Here is a 20218-nt window from a genome sequence, read left to right as displayed (position 1 = left end):
TTGTTGCAGTATATTAATGACTAACCTTGTATTGTGGATGGATTATCTCAGTTGTTCTCCTGACTGAAGTTTGGTCCATTTACAGCATCCTGCCATGCGATTGCATTTGTCCCTAACCATCGGGAACCCTCACGTTAACTTTTATTGAGTGGAAAAAAGTTAGCGTTCATCCTCCAGCTTCAGTTTATGTTATGCTAACATAGCTGTGTCGCTAGCGATCACGTAGCACATCATTATATACCAGCTAGCCCAACTTCAGTAACCCTACAAACGTCACTGCTGTTTAGTTTCCCGTCTTCATTTATGTTGGACGTGATAGCAGAGCTGTACGTTTGAATTTTTTCAGAAATCTCTCAGTCAGAACATGCCAGCTCTGTTCTAGGATGCCCTCTGGACCCAGTGGAGGTGGTGAGTGACAGGAGAACGGCGGCTAAGCTGTCATCCCTGATGGACAACATCTCCCACCCCATGCAGCAGACTGTGACAGCACTGAGCAGCTCCTTCAGTGGGAGACTGCGGCACCCACGGTGTGGGACGGAGAGATTTCGCAGGTCTTTCCTCCCCACTGCTGTCAGACTCCATAATAAAGACTTTAACTGATCAAGCACACACATCCATACATATGCAATAATACTAAGTGCAATAATCCTTTCTGTCATCGTTGTATTTTTACTCAGTTGTATATAGTATTTGTATTTGTATTCTATTTTTATCTTATTGTATATTTATTTTATTTTATTCTACTGTATATAGTATTTTATTTTATTTTATTCTATTCTGTACAGTTGTGTACTGTATTTATTCTTATTGTATTCTAATTTTTGCCTCATAACTTTTGCACTGTCCACTTCCTGCTGTGACAAAACAAATTTCCCACGTGTGGGACTAATAAAGGTTATCTTATCTTATCTTATCTTATATCATGCTTAGGTAACTAGCGAAACTAGCGAGCTAACTTCCGCTAGCTTCCTGCTAACTTCTAACTCCGTTAAATGTAATAACTTTTGTTTTCATGGATGCCTGGAAGTTAAACTTTATAGTTACACCTGGTAAAGCAGCAATGCTGATGGTTTTATTAAAGATGAAAGAATTTAGACAGTTTTTAACTCTCAGTGATGCTGCAGTGTTGTTTGACCTGAAGAATACGGAGTTTAGGACCCAGATTACTCCCAGATTTAAGAGCATCTTAGTCCGACAAATATGACAATAACAACGGCCGCTTGCATGTTCTGCAAAAAAATGTGCTTTGTTGTGTATCTGACGGACAAACACCAAACCAGTTCCACATCACGGAAGTTGCACCATTTTTACAAACCAATTCTGTTTCATCTGTTTCACTCAACAATCAGCCATGTGCGTATGAAAACAAAGGCACTGCGCATGCGCGTTTTACTCCCATTCTATCGCGATATTTCATTTTCCTATCGTATTACCGTGAACGGTATAATATGGCCCAGCCCTACCTGACAGGCCAATTCTTAGACATATTTAACATTTTGTTAGTATTCAGTGCCATTTCAGCCCCCTGACCTATAATAAGTATAATAAGTAATACAGTAATACTGGGTGCTGGAGTTTCTTTGGCTAAACAAACCTTTCTTACATTCTTGTTTGTGCCGGCCTGCTGGATAACATACTTGTGCACTGTGCAAATATTCAAGAAATCTCATTAGACCATCCTCTACTCTCAAATCCTCAGAAGAAGGCCTGTTCCCCCGGCACCACATATACACATACACATAAAGTAAGACATGTACACCCTGTCACCTCCCCTGCTGGCATAATAAAAGATTTGGCATGACGGCTGCATAAGCGTGTGAATGGACTGGTAGCAGCACTGGGAGGCATCAGTAGCTGGAAAACAAAAACAAATGCACTCAGTAATTAGTGAGAGCATTGGTTGACAGAGGATGACGCAGTCCTCTCACACTAGTCCCATATCTGTAAATATACTATGTGTGTATTTCAGAGATATTTCTTTCTGTGTGTGTGTGTGTGTGTGTGTGTGTGTGTGTGTGTGTGTGTGTGTGTGTGTGTGTGTGTGTGTGTATGTGTGTGTGTGTGTGTACGATGCAGTGGTCTATTTTTAGGACGAATGTAATTTTGTGGAACAGACTGTGGTCCCTGCTGCACAGTAGCACTCTGTCTTGTAGGTCTGTGACTGAGAGTCAAACCAGCTATTTGCTATTTTAATGGTACACAATCAGACAACCAAAATGCCAAGAGACGTCCCTCTGAGACCCGAGGGCTACCGGCTCCATTCCCTAGCCAGATGAGAAATATCTGGGAGGGTAAGGTAATTAAACATGGGTTGTGATTCCTTCTCCCTTTAGAAAGATGCCTGAGCAATACCAGTACGATGAATCAAATCAGTGGTAAAGAATAACAAACAAGAGTCAAGCCGAGCTAACTTAACCCTTAGATGACCTTTAAAAAATTAATTAATTTTATGACCTGTAAACACTGTCCAAAATAAGCATCTCTATATAAGCCTGCAGTTCCTCTGTGTCCACATAAGCCACCGAGTGTTTCCCATGCATGTCTGTCATGGCCACAATTTGCTGGAGGATTTCATCCATCAGCAGCAGTGCATAGCTGGTGGCTCCGTTTGTGGGAGACCAAAATATGGAGATGGAGAAGTTCATCCTGTCACTGCTTCAACCATCTCCTCTCCACTCTCACCTTCAGATGAGTCAGAGCTGGTCTGAGGCCTTCTTCAGAAGTTTTCTGATGACTCTGCGGTGGTTGGATGCATCAGCAGGGATGATGAGACAGAGTACCGGGCTGTGGTCGACTCCTTTGTCACGTGGTGTGAGCAGAATCATCTGCAGCTCAACGTGGCAAAGACCAAGGAACTGATCGTGGACTTCAGGAAGACCAGGAAACACTTGACCCCTGTTTCAATCCAGGGGGTCAGTGTTGACATTGTGGAGGACTATAAATACCTTGGAGTACACATTGACAATAAACTGGACTGGGCTAAAAACACCACAGCACTTTACAGGAAGGGCCAGAGTCGTCTCTATTTTTTGAGGCGACTGAGGTCCTTCAACATCTGCCAGAAAATGCTGAGGATTTTCTATGAGTCTGTGGTGGCCAGTGCGATCCTCTATGCTGTTGCATGCTGGGGGAGCAGGCTGAGGGTCGCAGATGCCAACAGACTTAATAAACTGATCCGTAAGGCCAGCAATGTTGTGGGGATGGAGCTGGACTCCCTCAAGGTGGTGTCGGAGAGGCGGATGCTGTCCAAGATAAAGACAATGTTGGATAACACCTCCCACCCACTCCATGACATGTTGGTCAGTCACAGGAGCTCGTTCAGTGAGAGACTGAGATTACCGAAAAGCACCACTGAACGACACAGGAAATCATTCCTGCCTGTGGCCATCTCCCTGTACAACGCATCCACTTAACACACTGTTTGCTGCTACAACTACACGTTTCTTTTCCAAATATTTATTTATAAGTGACTTATGTATGTATGTATGTATGTATGTATGTATGTATATATATGTATATATTGTACTATTCTTAGTTAGCGTATTGTCTGTCTTGTCTTAATGTTGGTTTAAAATGGAGCACTGTAACAAAAAATAATTTCCCCCAGGGATCAATAAAGTATTCTGATTCTGATTCTGATTCTCCATGTCAGCCTCCAAGTCCTCTGAGGAGGATGAGGCACCATCTTCACACTCATAGTGCACAATCATTTCAAGAGCCTCCAAAATGACTGCTCATACTTCTAACCATGGCTGCAGTGTAGCTGCATAAATTACTTAAGCAAGAACCAAAATGAAGTCCAATTTTGTTTTGATTCTTGCTACTGAGACACCTTTGACACACACGCACGCACGCACGCACGCACGCACACACACACACACACACACACACACACACACACACTTCAGCAGCTGAGTTGAGTTCCCTACTGAAAAGAGACACGTTGCAGAGAAGTTGTGAGCCATCGGCACAGACTGACTTAAACTGCCTGCAATCTGTTGCCAATCTCTCTGTGTTTATAAATTAGGCAGCAATTAAAACATAATGAAAATACAAATTTTACCTTTGAGTCACATATTAGCTTGACAAACGCTATATAGTTCAGCTTCAGAGGACATAATGCGTTTCCTGCATCTCAATGTAATCATCAGGTCTGTTAGCTGCACTTCCATCACAGTAAGATATAAAATGATTTTTTCTAATTTCAAGAATTTTCTTTATACCCAAATTAAAAATATACTCTTAAAATTGCACTAAGCTTCAATCTGGAAAATGCAGCTCTCTGTTCTAAGACCCTTCCACACAATGAGTGCTGTCATACGCCTATTCATCTAAAAATAAATCATCTTGACTTTTAGCTTCACATGGAATTTGAACAATGTCTCCCAGGTGATAGCCCTCTAAACTATCCTACATTAGTCCGCCATTTTGGTCGAAGCAGATCTGTGACTGCCAAACTCTCCTGTCAAACCTAAAGACCTAAAGATTACCTAAAGTAATTTACATTATTTTACAATCAGGACAATCAGTGTTGCTAACACTACAGTCATGCCACCAATTACTTTGACTTTTTCCTTTTTTCTTGTTGTTTCCCCCTTAATGCAGGAACTCAAATATGTGTTTAGTCCGTAACAGAACAGCTCTTTACTCTGCAGCGTTCTCTGTTCTATTATGTGTTGGTTTTAATGCTCAAAGAAGCACCTGAAGAGCAGAGTTACTTTCAAAAGTGAGGCAGCGAATTAATGAGGCATATAAAGGCAAAACAATTCATAAGAGGATACTGGGAGCCAACAGAAATATCTAAATGACACGGACTTTGATAAATCCCAAAGAAGTTAGTTGTGAACACAATATCACTAAATATGCAGCCAGAAAACACAAGTGCTTACAGGAGAACGGCGAGACACAGCTCATGGGGAAAGTGGGACGTCTCACTGCTTCTCTGATGTTTTGTCAGAGGCGGAAGAGATGTGACTTACTCAAAATACAGATTCATTTTAAGATTGTGCGCAAAGCAAGGGGGGTAGGAATGACTCATTCTTCCTCTGAGAAAAAGATTCTTTTGTTAAGAGTTTTTCTTTTAAGAATAAGGCTCCTGTGCCATTTCCCGGCTGCTTAGTGGCAGGGGTGATGAGCCAGAGCACCTGGGAGAGCTGCAGACCAGAAAAACACTGGGTGTGGGAATGGTGATGGGGCTTTGTGATGGATATCCTGTCATCTCTGTACCGTACACGATGACACATGTTCAATCTTGGTCCCGAGGCACCTGTTGATAGGGCAGGATGAGATTTCACGCCACCGTGGAGCTGCATACATGTGTGAGTATAAACCAAGTGTAAGATTTATACTGAAAAAAGTGGCATGGACATCTTTATGGTGTACTAAACCAGATGACAAGGGATGTATCCTGCATGAGATCTGCATTTGGAAGATCAAATTGGAATTCATTAGCACTGTCTGTGCTGATTTGCTTCAAGTATTTTGTAATTTTGCAAGCAAATTGCCCGAGCCAAGGACGACCAAAAACAAGGTTAAACAGTCAAAAGAAAAGTGCTTTCTCCACTACAAACATAATTCAGTTTTGTTTCATAGATACGATCACTGTGCAATAATACTAGTGTGCATTCTAGAAATTAAACCTGAAGACCTGGAGTTTAAATGTTGCCAAAAAAAAAACAAAACAAAAAAAACAAATAAGCTCCAATAGAAGAAAAAGGGGGAAAAGGGGGGATATGAAAACAGACCAAATCTATTTTTCATTGATGTAGTATAGTGGTAATACAATATACTGGAAGGAATGTGGAATCAACTATATACCATAAATAACTTACAAAAGGAGTAATCCTAATCACAATGAAGCCTGCTGTAATACTGAGTTCACTAAATCAAATGTCTGAATCTACACAGTCAATTTTTAGCATAAAAATAAGGTTGTGAAGGCTGATATTACATCTCCATAGACTTCAATGTTTAAATATACACATTTACAGAAGAACAAAACACATTTGCATCTTTGCACCTTGCATCCAGTTTTATTAAGTGTAATTCTAGCATTCAACTTCTATGTTACATAGAAACATACCTAATCTTGCTAACCAGCAGACAACTTTGCACTTAATCATGGTGCAAACCTACAACCTCTACCTCCATTTCAAACTACACCTCAGGTCTAAATCCCTGCATGGCCATAATAGAGTTAGATCAGCTGCAAAAAGCTTTTAATTTCCATTTTCTCATCCTCATCCATCATTCCGTTTTGCTGTGAATCAGCTGAAAATTGCTGCTAATCAGGTCAGTCACTGGCCACAAATAATGTTTTCCCCCCACTAGCCCAGGCTGCTGTGATCATTCTCGGGGCTAGCCATGGATAACCAGCGCTCATCTCTTGACTGATTCTAAAGAATGGATTTCTCCTGTACCACAGACTAAAAAGACATCTCTGTCTGTTTGTCATGCCTCACTGTGTTCAGTGGTTGTACCTGTGTTTGTTGGTATATTCAGATATTAGCATCGTTTTCTTTTCTTGTTTAATGATCATTTTAAGCCTTTGCACTGGTGAATTAATGGAGTGATTTTCTTCATTAACAAGCTGCAGAGAACATCGTAGGTTTATTACAGAGCTAACAGACCTTTATTGATGGCTCACGTACTACTTGGCTTTTCAGTGCAGTGCATTTAACACAAAACTGATTGTGGATGTTAAAATGGTAAATGGCCTGTATTTGTAAAGCGCTTTACTCGTCCCTAAGGACCCCAAAGCGCTTTACACATTCAGTCACACACACATTCACACACTGGTGATGGCAAGCTACATTGTAGCCACAGCCACCCTGGGGCGCACTGACAGAGGCGAGGCTGTCGGACACTGGCGCCACCGGGCCCTCTGACCACCACCAGTAGGCAATGGGTGAAGCGTCTTGCCCAAGGACACAACGACCGAGACTGTCCAAGCCGGGGCTCGAACCGGCAACCTTAACTAACTGAAGACTCCAGTACTGCCAATGCAACCCCTACTACTACTTGATTCATATGCTTTAACTCTCACAAAACAGGACAAAGACATGAAGCCTCATAATTGCTAAAAATTTCACAAGGCAATCCTCTCTGTTGCTGCTTGAAAATATTCTAACTACCGCACAAAAATGTAGGAGACAAAACTCAAAGACCAAAAAGCCTGGATGGTCACCCTTTTATAGCATAAAACCAGTCCACAACGAATCAAGAAAGGACATTGTTTGAAAGCGACAAATGTGGAACTAACACACAAACACACATATATACAGGTAAAGACTGAAACCACAGACTAACCTTGGAGGCTGACGTGTCCACAGTGGAAGAGGTGATGGCAGTAGAGGCTTCGCTGACGGTGGTACTGGAGAGCTGCTCACCCGCAGGTTTTGACATCATTCGAGTACCCTGCGGCCTGCACGCACACACATACAGAAAACGTCACTATACATAACCGGGAGGACTCGAAGAAGTAGTGAAGTGTAACCACACCTCTGATTTAGCCGTTACACATTTCCCAAGTTGTTACTGCAGCACTGACATCTGTACATTGTCTCACATTTTTCTATTATGGGCTGGCATATAAGGCAGACTGTTAGGGAGCAAATAAACATTGTATGTATACTAAAAGTGCTGCTGGAGTTTCGTTCACCTAAACTCAGGATTGAGACTGCCCAAAGTGCCTGTTTTCCAGTTGTTTTTTCGACTCTTAGATTTTGAGGGATATCATTAGTGGAAGCACCCCACACTTGTGGTTCAAACATTCTATTTGCAAAGAGCAGAGAGAAGATCTGGATAAAAAATATGGAGCATATAATACATAATTGTTATTAATGTGTTTATATGGGACTCTAAATTAGGTTCACTTTGTGTTTCAAGAGCACCTGCAGGGTTTTTGTTGAGGAAAATAATTAAATCTGATGTCTTACGCCTTAAGGCATCCTGCTATTCTTGACGTTCCGATTTTCCCAGTGTGTGATTTGGAGTCTATCAGAGCTGCTTCGGAAAGACTCAAGTATGCAAATATGTAAAACACATAACGCGATAAGGAGGCAAGGGTGGATTCTGTGAACTGGAAAAGTGTGCTTGGGGACTGTTTCAGGTTGTCATACAGGCCAGTGACAGATTGAGAGCATGCATGTGTGTAAAGAAAACACCAAACATCTGACGAAGGCAGCTCAATGACCTGAAGACAGACTGTCCTAAATTTTTCATTATTCTCACCGTACACACCTTGGAGGGAAATGAATAAAACTCCTTCCACAGTGTGTGCGTGTTCACACAAGATCCATTTTCCTTTTGTACCTTCAGGTCAGCCAAGACCTATTTCCTTACATGACCTTTTCAGAAGAGAAAGCGGTTACCAAACTCGCAATGCAGACAGAACAGAAGAGTGTGCACAAAGCACTGGGTTGTGTAACTGTTTACTGAATGTAAATTAGCACCATTACGCCTTATTCCAAAAGGATGTCAGACACAGCAGTCCCAAATTTGAGACTGAGGACTATTACGTCACCATCAAACAAAAATAGCAAACTTTTTTTCATTGTTCTGATGTTTTATATCCAAGAACAATTTTTCAGTTCAGAATCTTTTATGTTTTTGAAACTGTTTTGACATTTTCAGATATTTGTGGATGACACAATATTAATTTAATGACATTAAGCTTTTTCTATTTATAAAATATGCGAGGGAAGTTAGTGAAAGAAAATTCGCTCTAACCACTGTTAAATGTCCACCTGAACAGCCTCTCTGACATGCTGTCACCATTTCAAGATCTATTTCTGCTGGAATTTGAATTATTAATACATCTTGAGTATTTTATATTTTTTTTCAGTTCTTTTTTTCATAAACGCACATTTAAAAAGCATGTTTCTTTTACATTGACTACCATGTAATTTAAGATTATTACCAGCTTCCATAATGATGTCATAAAGAAAGATATAGGTTTTCCAGCCTACTGAATACCATGTAGCTTTTATTCAAGCTGTTATTATGACTTATTAATTATCTGTCAAACGCAACGGTTCAAGAAGGAAGTAACGTGGAGCATGGCATCTCAACAGACAGTAACACGATAGCTAACGGACAGCCAAGAACTGGATAATCCTTTGGCAGCTGTGAATGAGACTCAAAGTACACACAACAAAGTACTCAGGGTTTGGTAAAGTCTTTTTCACATTACAGCACTTTGGTTTCAGGAAGCACACTCTACCTTGAAGAACAGGAAAACAAAACAAAACATGGCAATCTACAGACTTTGAAAAACTCTGCAAAAATGGTTCAGAAACCGCTATGAGTTCAGGTTTTCAAACCTTATTTCACAAGCTTCTGCTTGTAAGAGTTGTAGATTGATTTATTCACACAGCTCACAGTGATATCCACCCGACTCCATCGCAAACAGATGTAATAACCTGCAATAATAGCATTTTAAAACGTCTCTTTGTCTGCAGTCTTTTTTCGTGCTACTTTTTTCTTTTATTTCACCTGAACCTTCAGGAAGAGCCAGAGCAGGAATTACTGGAGTCGTGTTCTTATTTGTTTTTTAGATAAGCAGCCTGATGTATACATTTTATTTATTTATTTGTTTGTTTGTTTGTGTGTTTTTTGGCCATCTCATTTCACTTGTACTTTACACTTGTACTTGAACTATTTTTAAAGCAACCTTGGACGCATTAAAATGACTGAATCTAAGAACGTTTTGGCAGTTTTAGACATATCACCTTCACTGTGTTCCTGTTAGAAGCCTGAGGCACTGATGAATTACAAATGTTGTGAGTGCCTATCGTCCACATTTGTTTATATGAGCCTCAAATATGTTATCAGGCTAAATGTCCAGCAAATTGGAGTTGTGACTGCTTCTGATATTTAGATGTTCCTGATTTTAAAGTGATTTATGAAGACCAGTGATTGTCCCACAGTGCTAATTATGTGCCTGCCTGTAGAAAGATTCCCTCTCTTCCCTCACATTTTTGGGGAAGCCAAATGGCGCTCAATACACATCCTAAAATCACTTTTACAGTCACTCAAGAGTCACTGCAGTCCTCTTAAAGATTTATCCTCTAAATGATCGGCTACAGACACTTTTTCCTGCCTACAGACCTTCTGCTGTCCTCGGTCGCAGCTGTTTGTCTACGATTTTACATATTCCACATGTAACCTTGTCGGCTACCAACATTTGTGTGTGTATACTTTTAAAACCAAAGTACACACAAACAACTGAGGAAACAAAATGAGCCTCCCTGCATGTGGTCTTCACCGAATATCTATTTGCATGATGGCACAATCGCTATTGCTGCTGTCTTTTTGTGGCGAGACAGATGAGACTTTCTGTGCTGTATTTTTTATATTCAGTGGAATAACACCAGGCACAGTAAGTGTCTGTATCTGTCTGATTAGTTTCAAAAGAGAGAACAATGGTAATATAATACATTCTTTCATCCAAGAAAATTACTAAGTGTTACATTTCTTTCCGACTCCATCTTTCTCAAATAAATCCATAGTTTTATTCCTCTGAGCACATTTTCGTGTCTTGGATGCGTCCCTCTTGGTAAAAGACTTATTAAAGGAAAAATGCTTTGATTATGTCTGATTTGAAAATATTTCCAGAATGAAACAAATATTGGTTTTGATACTACGTTATTTTTGTTGTTTATCTAAAGTATATTTTATCTGTTGTGCTCATCTTCTCTGTATTTCACTTTTCTTTTTTTCCCCCCAATAAAAACACTGATCTTGCTCCCAGCTCTGCTCTCCACGTTACAGGCTGAGCTGTAACGCACCAACACAGCCAACAGTTTCTGAACATCACTAAATTTCTTTCCCACATATGCATAATGGCTTTGAATGTTGTGTCAGTGGGTTCGCAGAATCTGTTTTTATTCCCCTGTCAAGAGAATTTCATGGAAACTTTTTAAAGGTCAGGAACCCTAAAATAAAAATGAGTTGCATTTTCATCTGAAGTCAAGTGAGAAACAAAAAGTATTCAGTGGAGTAATTGTAAGCAACTGAAGTTATAAAACATCTGGGGAAGTCACTGTTCTTTAATTAAAAGCTAATACAGGGCAGAATTGAAAAGCTCCCGTGATAAAAGCACGAACTCGTTTTTGTGCAGTAAAATTAAACCATCATATTTGCATCTAAACAAGAGTTTTCTTGTTTATTTATACTTGCAGGCTCACAACGTGTGTGTGTGTCTGTGTGTATTTTGAAATCACACATAATACTTCAGAGTGATATTGTCAAATTTTGTCAGATTTAATTCTGTTTTTCTGAAACAGAAGGAAGCTCAGCAGAGGATTGGAAAACACGCAAAGCCAGATGGTAAGATGAAATAAAAGACCAGACTAATTAGAGCACAAATTTACTTCCTTTCTGTGTCATAAAGAACAGATTTTAGCATCTGTGACCTGTACTACTCTGAAGATAGAAAAAAAAAACCACAAAGATCTTTTACATTGACTACCATGTAATTTAAGATTATTATTACCAGCTTCCACAATGATGTCATAAAGAAAGATATAGGTTTTCCAGCCTACTGAATACCATGTAGCTTTTATTCAAGCTGTTATTATGACTTATTAATTATCTGTCAAACGCAACGGTTCAAGAAGGAAGTAACGTGGAGCATGGCATCTCAACAGACAGTAACACGATAGCTAACTACTCTGAAGATAGAAAAAAAACCCCACAAAGATCAGAAATGAGCACCTGAAACTCAGAAGTACAATCTCTCTGGCTTTTCCGTCCTATTATACATGTAACACAGCTCGTAGAGGTGCAGTGCAATACATTCTATTCTATTTTACTGTATTCTATTGTATGATCATTTCTGTTTAACTGATTGGTTCAGGCAACCAAAATAATCTAGCTGAAATGATTAAGAAAAAAAGAGAGAAGAGGAAAAAGTTTGAGTAAACAAGATGAAAAGGCACACTGCCGTAGTGTGCTGTGCAGTACAATACTGATATTGTATAGTATCAATGTAGTTCATGGAGCAGTTTTACCATGAACTATTAATTTTTGGTAATGATTTTATATTTTTAGGCTGCTTCCCATGAGTGTTTTGTGTTCACTCACCCTTTTCACTTACTATGTGCTTACACACCACTCTGTGTTTAATTATTAGATATTAATCTCAGTTGCTCTTCCACAGTGTGTCTTTTGTCCTGTTTTCCTTCCATCACCCCAGCCTGTCGCATCATATGGCTGCTCCTCCCTGAGCCTGGTTCCCCTGCAGGTTTCTTCCTGTTAAAAGGGAGTTTTTCTTTCCCACTATTGCCAAATCCTTGCTCATACGTGGTGGCTTGATTGTTTGAGTTCTCTCTTTATTATTGTTGAGTCTCTACCTTACAATATGAAGTGCCTTGAGGCACCTGTTGGTGTCATTTGGCACTATATGAATGAAACTGAATTGAAAGAAAATGAATATTTTCCTTTGGTATCTGACTTATTAAATGTGACTTTATTCTATGACACGAGATTAATATCTGTCACTGGACATTTCTGTTCATGTAGAATAATACATGTTTCTTTGTGTTCTTTCTGGCACAACACTTGTACCACAGGGTAAAGACTTCAAGGTTATGTTAGATTACTAAACATCCCCACTTGATTATTGAAATAAGTCTTCAGTTGTCACAAAAGTATATGTTCACTGCATGATTATCAAGGACATAAAATCACATCACAACAATGATGTTATTAGCATATCAACAATCACTTAGATTCATTCATAATTTTATTTACTGGAGGATCAGAAGGTTTGGTATCGTGATAACGTGGTAAATCAAATACCCAAATCTTAGTTTTAGGCGACTATTTTTACTGCATTTTTATGAAGTTAAGCTAAAGCACTTCAACACTATATATTTCTCTGTAATGAAAGTTGCATACTATAATCATTACAATTTTACTGTAATGTGGCTATTAGAGGTGGCTATGAGAAACAATAAGTGCCTTAGCTTACTACTGTTACCTGCTTTCACAGACTAGTGCTAAAACAGTCTTCTGATACATCAAAATCTGCTTAGTGTGTCTGCAAAGATGTAAGATGATGACTATGACCTGTCTCCATGGACCTCCAACTGCTGCAGAGAATAACAGTCAACCTCGGCATCAAATTTACTTAACTTTAATGTTGAGGATCATCTCTAGCGATAAGTGCCGAATCTCGGGCAATGACCCGAGACCAAGCATCAGTTTTAGAAGGCAAGTGCATCAGGTCAAGAGTACAACTAGAGGATCAAGTTGTTTAGACTGCACAACATGGAGAAAATGTGATTTGTGAAGAAAGCATCACTGAAGTATTCGAGCTCTGATTCATGACTGATGAGTGCAGGAAGAAAAACTGCAAATCAAATATACAGCATTGCTTTTGCTTCATATTCCTGTTACCTGATCTCAAATTACTTGTTGCCTTTTTAAAATGTAAAAGGCACGGCAGTGATTTCACACTTGAAGTTAGTTTGCTCATCACAAGGGGTTTGAAGGGGTCATAATAAAAAGTGCAAATGGGTTCTCTTTTGCTTGCATACCATATTCTCAAACTGGAACCATACTGGAGACAAAGGAAACAGCACATTCGGTTTCAAATTTGACAAATCCCCATGTCCTGTAATTCTACAAATTGATTGTAACGGAAGACTAAATCTCAAGAGAATTTCTGACAAATAAGTTTGACAACCAAAATGATGTGGTGAAGGGATGCAACCTAATGGGGTGATACCTTCAGAGAAATCAACTCATCTACACAAGACGATTCTTTGAAGTGACTTCAAAAGCTGAAGGTTTAGAAACAAAGGATAAACCTCATAATCACAGCTCGTAATTAAAATAATAAAAAACAAACATGGAAATAAGGGACTAGCTATCACTAACGATGACTTAAAGGAGACTTCAACAGAGAAAGGACGATTTCTCTCTGATGTGAACAAATTATTCTACAGAAGAAAAAGAAGAAAAGGCAGACTCACTGGTTACTTTCTGAACTTTGCTAGTAGATGGTGGGATCCCATGTTGCCTTCAGAACTCCCTTAATTCCTTATGGCATAGAGTCAACATGATGCTGGAAATGCATCCCCAGAGATCTATATTAACATGATAGCATCACCCTGTTGCCAGTTTCACCACATTCCACATGTGCTCTATTGGCTTAAGATCTGGTGACTGTGCAGGCCAGTATAATAAACTTATTCCTCAACCAGTTTAAGATGATTTGAGCTTTGTGACATGGCCCATTATAATAATGGAAGCAGCCATCAGAAGATAATGTGGTCTTAAAGGGATGGACATGGTCACCAACAATTTTGAAGTAGGCTGTGATGGTTCACCAATACTCAGCTGGTACACAACTGGCCCCAAAGTGTGCCAAGGAAATATCCCCGAAACAATCACATCACAAGGAGCAGCCTGAACAGTTGATAAAAGGTAGGATGGATCCATGCTTTCATGTAGTTTACACCAGTTTCTCACCTTACCATGTGAATGCCGCAACAGAAATCGAGACTCAGATACACAACAATTCTCCAATCTTTAATTGTCCAATTTTGGTGCGTCCATGGAAACTTTAGCATCAGTTTCATGTTCTTAGCTGACAGGTTGTCGTCTTCTGCATAGCTTGGTTGTCTTCTTAGCAGATTGAAGCAGCCTGGCCATTGTTCTCTCACCTCTGGCATCAGGGGCACCTTCGTTCCCCCACTTCTGAAGCTAGGTTGAACATCAGCAGGTTGCCATTACATTGTCAACATACCAAAATGAAGTGAGCTGCTGCCATGTAATTGCCCAAATAGATATCCGCATTAACGAGCAGTTGAACAGATGTACCTATTAAAAGTTAGTATTAAAGAGCAAACTGTATGGTCAAAGCATGACAGCACATGAATCACAACCTTAGAAATAGCACATACTAATCTCACTGTGCAATACAGGCCATGAGTGCAATACAGGCCATGAGTTGACATTGAAACTAAAATATGTGTTGGAGAACATTTGTCTGCCGAGAGAAGCGCCTTCCCTCCACTTGTTGAGAGCCCGATAGAGAGGTCACAATGGAGATTTAATCACACAGGAAAGGTAATTGTCATGAAGACTGACATTTGACCATATGACTTTTTATAATTTAATTGTACCACTCATGAGAAAACAGGAAAAAAGTCATTTTTACTGCAAGATACTGCAAACTCCCACATTCACACATAAGATGCAAAGAACAGGAAATGAAATATGGGGAAAATGAAAAGCAATGGCATCCCACACAGAGACGGCTGACATTTAAACACAATCATACATTCATGCTTCAGTTTGCATCCTGAAGACCAAGGCAGTCAGAAATACCCAATCAATTACCCAATTAAACTCAGTCACTGTCTTTCTCTGGTTTGTTTTTTGTATGTCCACATTGTTAGACCAAACTATCCCTATAAAATAAAAAAATAAAAAAAACCCACATCTGGATAAACAGTAAGGACAAAAAGCTTTCTTCTGACGATGCTGGAAAGGACAGCCCGTGTCTCCACTGCACATTCATTTTTTACTTTGAATTTTGTTTCCTTGGCACTTCAGTCTTAACAAATTGTCCGATGTGATGTTCTTTTTTGATGTTCATGGCACTAAATTGCCTTACACTAGACACTCCTTTTTTTCTCATATTATTAAATACTGGCTTGAAATGGAAAATCTGTTTGAGGTTCAAAGTTTGCTGTACTTACTCATGGAAAAGCTAACACTTCACACTAGGTAATATATATTTTTCACCCTAAAATAGGGATAAAATATGGGAGGTGGAGTCACAAAATGCTTCATTTAGTTAAACATCATAACTGTGAATAGAAGGATACTATCTTAAGCTCGATAAGTGGCTCCCTAACACTGTGTTGTCAGGCAACTAATAATTATGTACCCTAAAAAGTCCTTAAAAAGTTCTGCTAAAGAGAACCTAAGTGCATTTCCACAGTTGCCAAACTCTGGAAATTATGAGAGCATGACAAATCCAAAGCCCCTGACTGACAGCAAAGAGAAAAACAAAATCTGGGATGGAAGAAATGAACCGTTTTCCTGTGTGGAGCAAACTGCAATTAAACACCAGTGCAACCTACCATGTAGAGAAAAGGGGAAAAAAAACCTTCTGAACACAGTATCGTGAAAGGTGTCTTGCACCATAGCTTCAGCTGGCCTCAGTCATCTGTCGGGGAGAAGCTTCCTGGTGCTAACATGGTTGAAAGTGAGCTAAAGTGGCACTTGGGAACCAAAAGAAAAAAAATGTGCTGGATCTTAACTGTAGTCAGCAAGACGATTTGTGGTTTGTGTGAAGATGTCTAATAAGGTGACGAAAGCAAGTTATAGGAAGAGGCACTGTTACAAAAAATCCATAAAATAACAGGGCTCATTCTTATGATATATAATAATCAGAGGAACTGACAGCATGTCAGATAATATGAAGGCTATTTTGAAACTCTGCATCTCTAAACCAGTAGGTTTTGAACATTTTGAGCCTTAGAAGCACCAAGTGGTCACACAAAGCATTCACTATGCTCAAAGATGAAATTAATATTCTCATCACAATTTCAAAAACGAATTAAAAGAGCATCTTTTTTCTGAAAGAACGTCAATTTATTGTGTCATTTTAGGAAACCTTGAATCGTCTATAAGGTTTTCACAAAAGCAATCAGCTTAATTAATCAAGCTTAAATGTACCAATTATGTTTTGAATACTGATACAGGTCTGAGATTTGCCCAACAACACATTTCATCTACAATGCCCCCGCCCGCCCGCCTCCCTGCTCCCTTCCGCTTCAGCTCCACAAAGCTGCTATGGCAACACTCAACCAAAACGTTGCTGTGCCCTCAGCGAAGCACCATGTGAGCACTCATCACATTACTGGCATAGCTTCACTTTAATCACCAAATCCAAGATCAATACACAGAGGATGGGTCAAAGACACAAAAATATGTGTCTAAGTAGAGCGAGAACAGGAAACATTCACTGAGAGGGACAGAGGGAAATTACATGGCATGGAGAAAGGTTTTAGAAAAGCAAGTGTGACAATGAGAAAGACATGCCAAGAGACAGCAGGAGTTCTTTTTTATCTCCATTTGTAGAGGGACATTTTTTCATCTGGCGTACATGCTCTATTTTAGTAAAAACAAGCTTGTTTTTTCAGAATCTGCTTGATAATTACATTTAAATGTTTGGTTCCCCACATTTTAACAAATCAAGAGCGTTCAAAATTTCATAACATTTACGCAGAAGAAAACAACAACACTACCGTGCATATATTAAGAAATATAAAAATTCGTGAGAAAATATTTTTTGGGACCAAAACTGGTCTTACAACTGATGCTTGTGCATGACAAACAGGAGTTAGGAGATTTATTTTATTCCATGCAACAAGCTGTGCAAGTCTTGGGATTAACCATGCATCCCAGAATAATACAAAACAAAGTTAGGAAAACTGAAACTGACAGTTCTTCAGTCTATCTGCAAACAGCTTGAATGTTCTACTAGCTTCCGAGATAGAAATTTCAGTGCATTCCAAGACCTTACACCCAGTGACAAGAAGACAGACAGATAGATGTGGTGCAAATAGACTTAGACACACTTCAGATACTGAGACCTCGACAGCAGCAGCCATGGGAAGTTATTTTGTCTCTCCTGCTGCCAAAATAAGAGCTGATAAGGTACTCCTAGAACCTGTAAAGTCCTGACACTTTAGCCCTTTAATCCACGATAACCCCTAGTGAGCAGGCCCGCTGACGCCAGCCTCTGTACACACACACACGCACGCACCACACCCTGCTGCTAATATCACTCTCAGGTTGAGCTTTGACTCTGCTTTGATGGTCTCTGAGCTGATGCCGCCATCACAGATCATGTTGACATCAAACCAAAAAAAGAAGCCTGGCTGGTGCGGGTGGAGCTGCAGCTGATGATGACAGATATACACAGTAATATGAGCTCCAGTGTATTCCACAGGCAGTGTGCTAGCTTGAGGCAGCGACATGGTGGCTGTAACCTAAAGGTTACCTCTGCTCCATCTGAGTGCCTAACTTATTAATGGTAAAAAATAAAAATATTAGTGTGTGTGTGTGTGTGTGTGTGTGTGTGTGTGTGTGTGTGTGTGTGTGTGTGTGTGTGTGTGTGGTTTTGCAAATATGTCCTACAACAGCACTGCAAATATTCTGAAAGGCACAAAGGGAAATGGCTCAAATTATAATTTCATATGAGAGTTAAGAAATGACCGTGTTTGTGATACTGAACATGCTTAATAGCAGATTGGCCAGTATTCAGTCACTACTGATATCTTGGATACTTTTCATTTATGTATGTTTTTTGTTTTTTGTTTTTTTGTTTTTTGCATTCAAAAATGTCTTTCAGTGCAAAGCTGTGGTTTGGATCATAAAAAACTACAGATGTCTTAATATTAAACTCAATACATCAGTAATTATCTTAATTATATCAATATACGTATGAAGTGTGTTCAAAAATGAACCTTTAAAAAGCCCTAACTGTCAAGTACGAAGCTAATTAGGGGTGCCAAAAGACACTAATGCTACAGATTCTAATTGACTAAAAAGTACTATTGGATCGGATACTCCTTTGCAACACTATCAACACAAACAATTGACTTCACAGAGCACTGCTGCAGACAAACAAGCACAAGACTTCAGTCAACTAAGGTTTAATTGGTCTTTGAATGCTTCAATACATTACCCTCAAGGTTCTTCTTTACAGCCATTATGAAGATGGCAATCGATGCTGCTCAGCTGTGCCCTAAATAAGCACAGCAAATGACCTCCTTCGTTGTTTTAATACACTCATTACACCGAACTATGAAGCATTTCCTGTTTAGCAGCTAAACCGATTTAATTTCTACTGCCTCCCTCTTTAAAACCTTATAGAAAAATTACTGTTTTCATAGTGACACATATACACACACATATTGGTAAAATGTGTGTGGGTTGGACTGACACATTATCATAGTGGTTTGTGCAGACCTGCTTCACGCCTACACAGCTGCTAATAAGACAGATCCACCAGAACATGGTGAGGAAATATGGAACCAGGTCCTTCATCATTTGGGACGTATGGAGGAAAGAGAAGAGGAGAGAGAGATGATGCATAGGAATGGGTTGGGTAGCATGGGAGGGACAGGAAAAGACAAGTGAGCAAGACAGATGGGGCAAGTGGTGCAAAGAGAAAGAAAATCACATGGCGAAGGGAGCCACAGTGGCAAGTGGAAGGACCGGTGAATGGAGCTATAGTGTGCTTTGCAGTGTGGTCCATGCCAGACAAGTCAGGCGGGCAGAAAAGCACTTCTTGCCCACGCAAAACAAAAAGCAATCTTCACTTCACTTTCAGTGCAAAAAGGAAGTACTGCTCATACTAATATTGCTTCTCTAGCAGCCAGGTAAATCAGACTCTCCAACGGGTGGGAAGCTAGAGTTCTCAGCAAAAAGCTACGACAGGATGTATGGGCAACAACGGAAAGTGAAATAACAGAAACATTGATTGGGTGGGACACAGAAATAGAGGAAAGAGGAAATTGAAACCAATGAGATGATGGCAGAAAGGGAAAAAATGGAAAGAAAACAGGCTGATAGAAATTGTGCTTGTGCCCTGAAACTTGATTACATTTTAATGTGTTCTCTCATTAGATTAGCTGCCACAAAATCTCTATTAATTGTTCTTCACCAAATCAGTGACTGGATTTGGCTCTGATGCATTTAGGAAGAATTAAACCTAATAAAAGATTCAACGAAAATGCAACCAATAACCAAGCACATGAGGTAGATTTTTCTATTAATCCAATCAAACAGTAGCGAAGGTACCTTAATAGAGTTTTTGTGTGCAGAAAAAGATAAAGTATTTCATGAGACGATGTTTAACTAATTCAACTTAACATCTTGGTTTTAGAATGAACACTATTTTAGTATTATTGACATATTAATGTTACAAAAAAAATAAAAATAAATCCGCCTATGCAAAAAGAATTCGCAAAAAAAAATGCCAAATAGTGGTGGTAATCTGTTAACCAGTGTATGAAATTTGAAAAACACTGACTGCACTTGTCTAAATGATGATGGATGTTTTGTGAAGAGATTTGTAGCGGGGTTTAATTTAGTCGCGTTAGAAATATTACTGTCTGTCAGCTGAAGTTCCAGACTGTGTAAAGAATTCAGCTTTTGATAAAAAAGCCCAAAGTATACAAAG

General features: G+C 39.4%; 1 protein-coding gene across 8 annotated transcripts in view; it reads right to left on the bottom strand.

Moving 5' to 3' along the window:
- The window catches only part of LOC147325130 (pleckstrin homology domain-containing family A member 7-like), a 143197-nt gene that overhangs the window by 46072 nt on the left and 76907 nt on the right, over positions 1-20218 (bottom strand). For all 8 annotated transcript variants that reach the window (XM_086299461.1, XM_086299453.1, XM_086299454.1 and 5 more), the window contains one exon: positions 7309-7423. In XM_086299461.1, coding sequence (XP_086155587.1) covers positions 7309-7423 — 115 coding nt within the window. The remainder of the gene's footprint in view (positions 1-7308; positions 7424-20218) is intronic.

Source organism: Aulonocara sp. 'chitande type north' Nkhata Bay, linkage group LG7 (assembly GCF_057382095.1).
Source record: "Aulonocara sp. 'chitande type north' Nkhata Bay isolate Kocher_YH1m ecotype deep benthic linkage group LG7, A_spYH_male_GT1.1, whole genome shotgun sequence".
Classification (NCBI taxonomy): Eukaryota; Metazoa; Chordata; class Actinopteri; order Cichliformes; family Cichlidae; genus Aulonocara; species Aulonocara sp. 'chitande type north' Nkhata Bay.
Note: the sequence above shows the minus strand (reverse complement) of the source record. Positions and strands in the feature narration are given on the sequence as shown.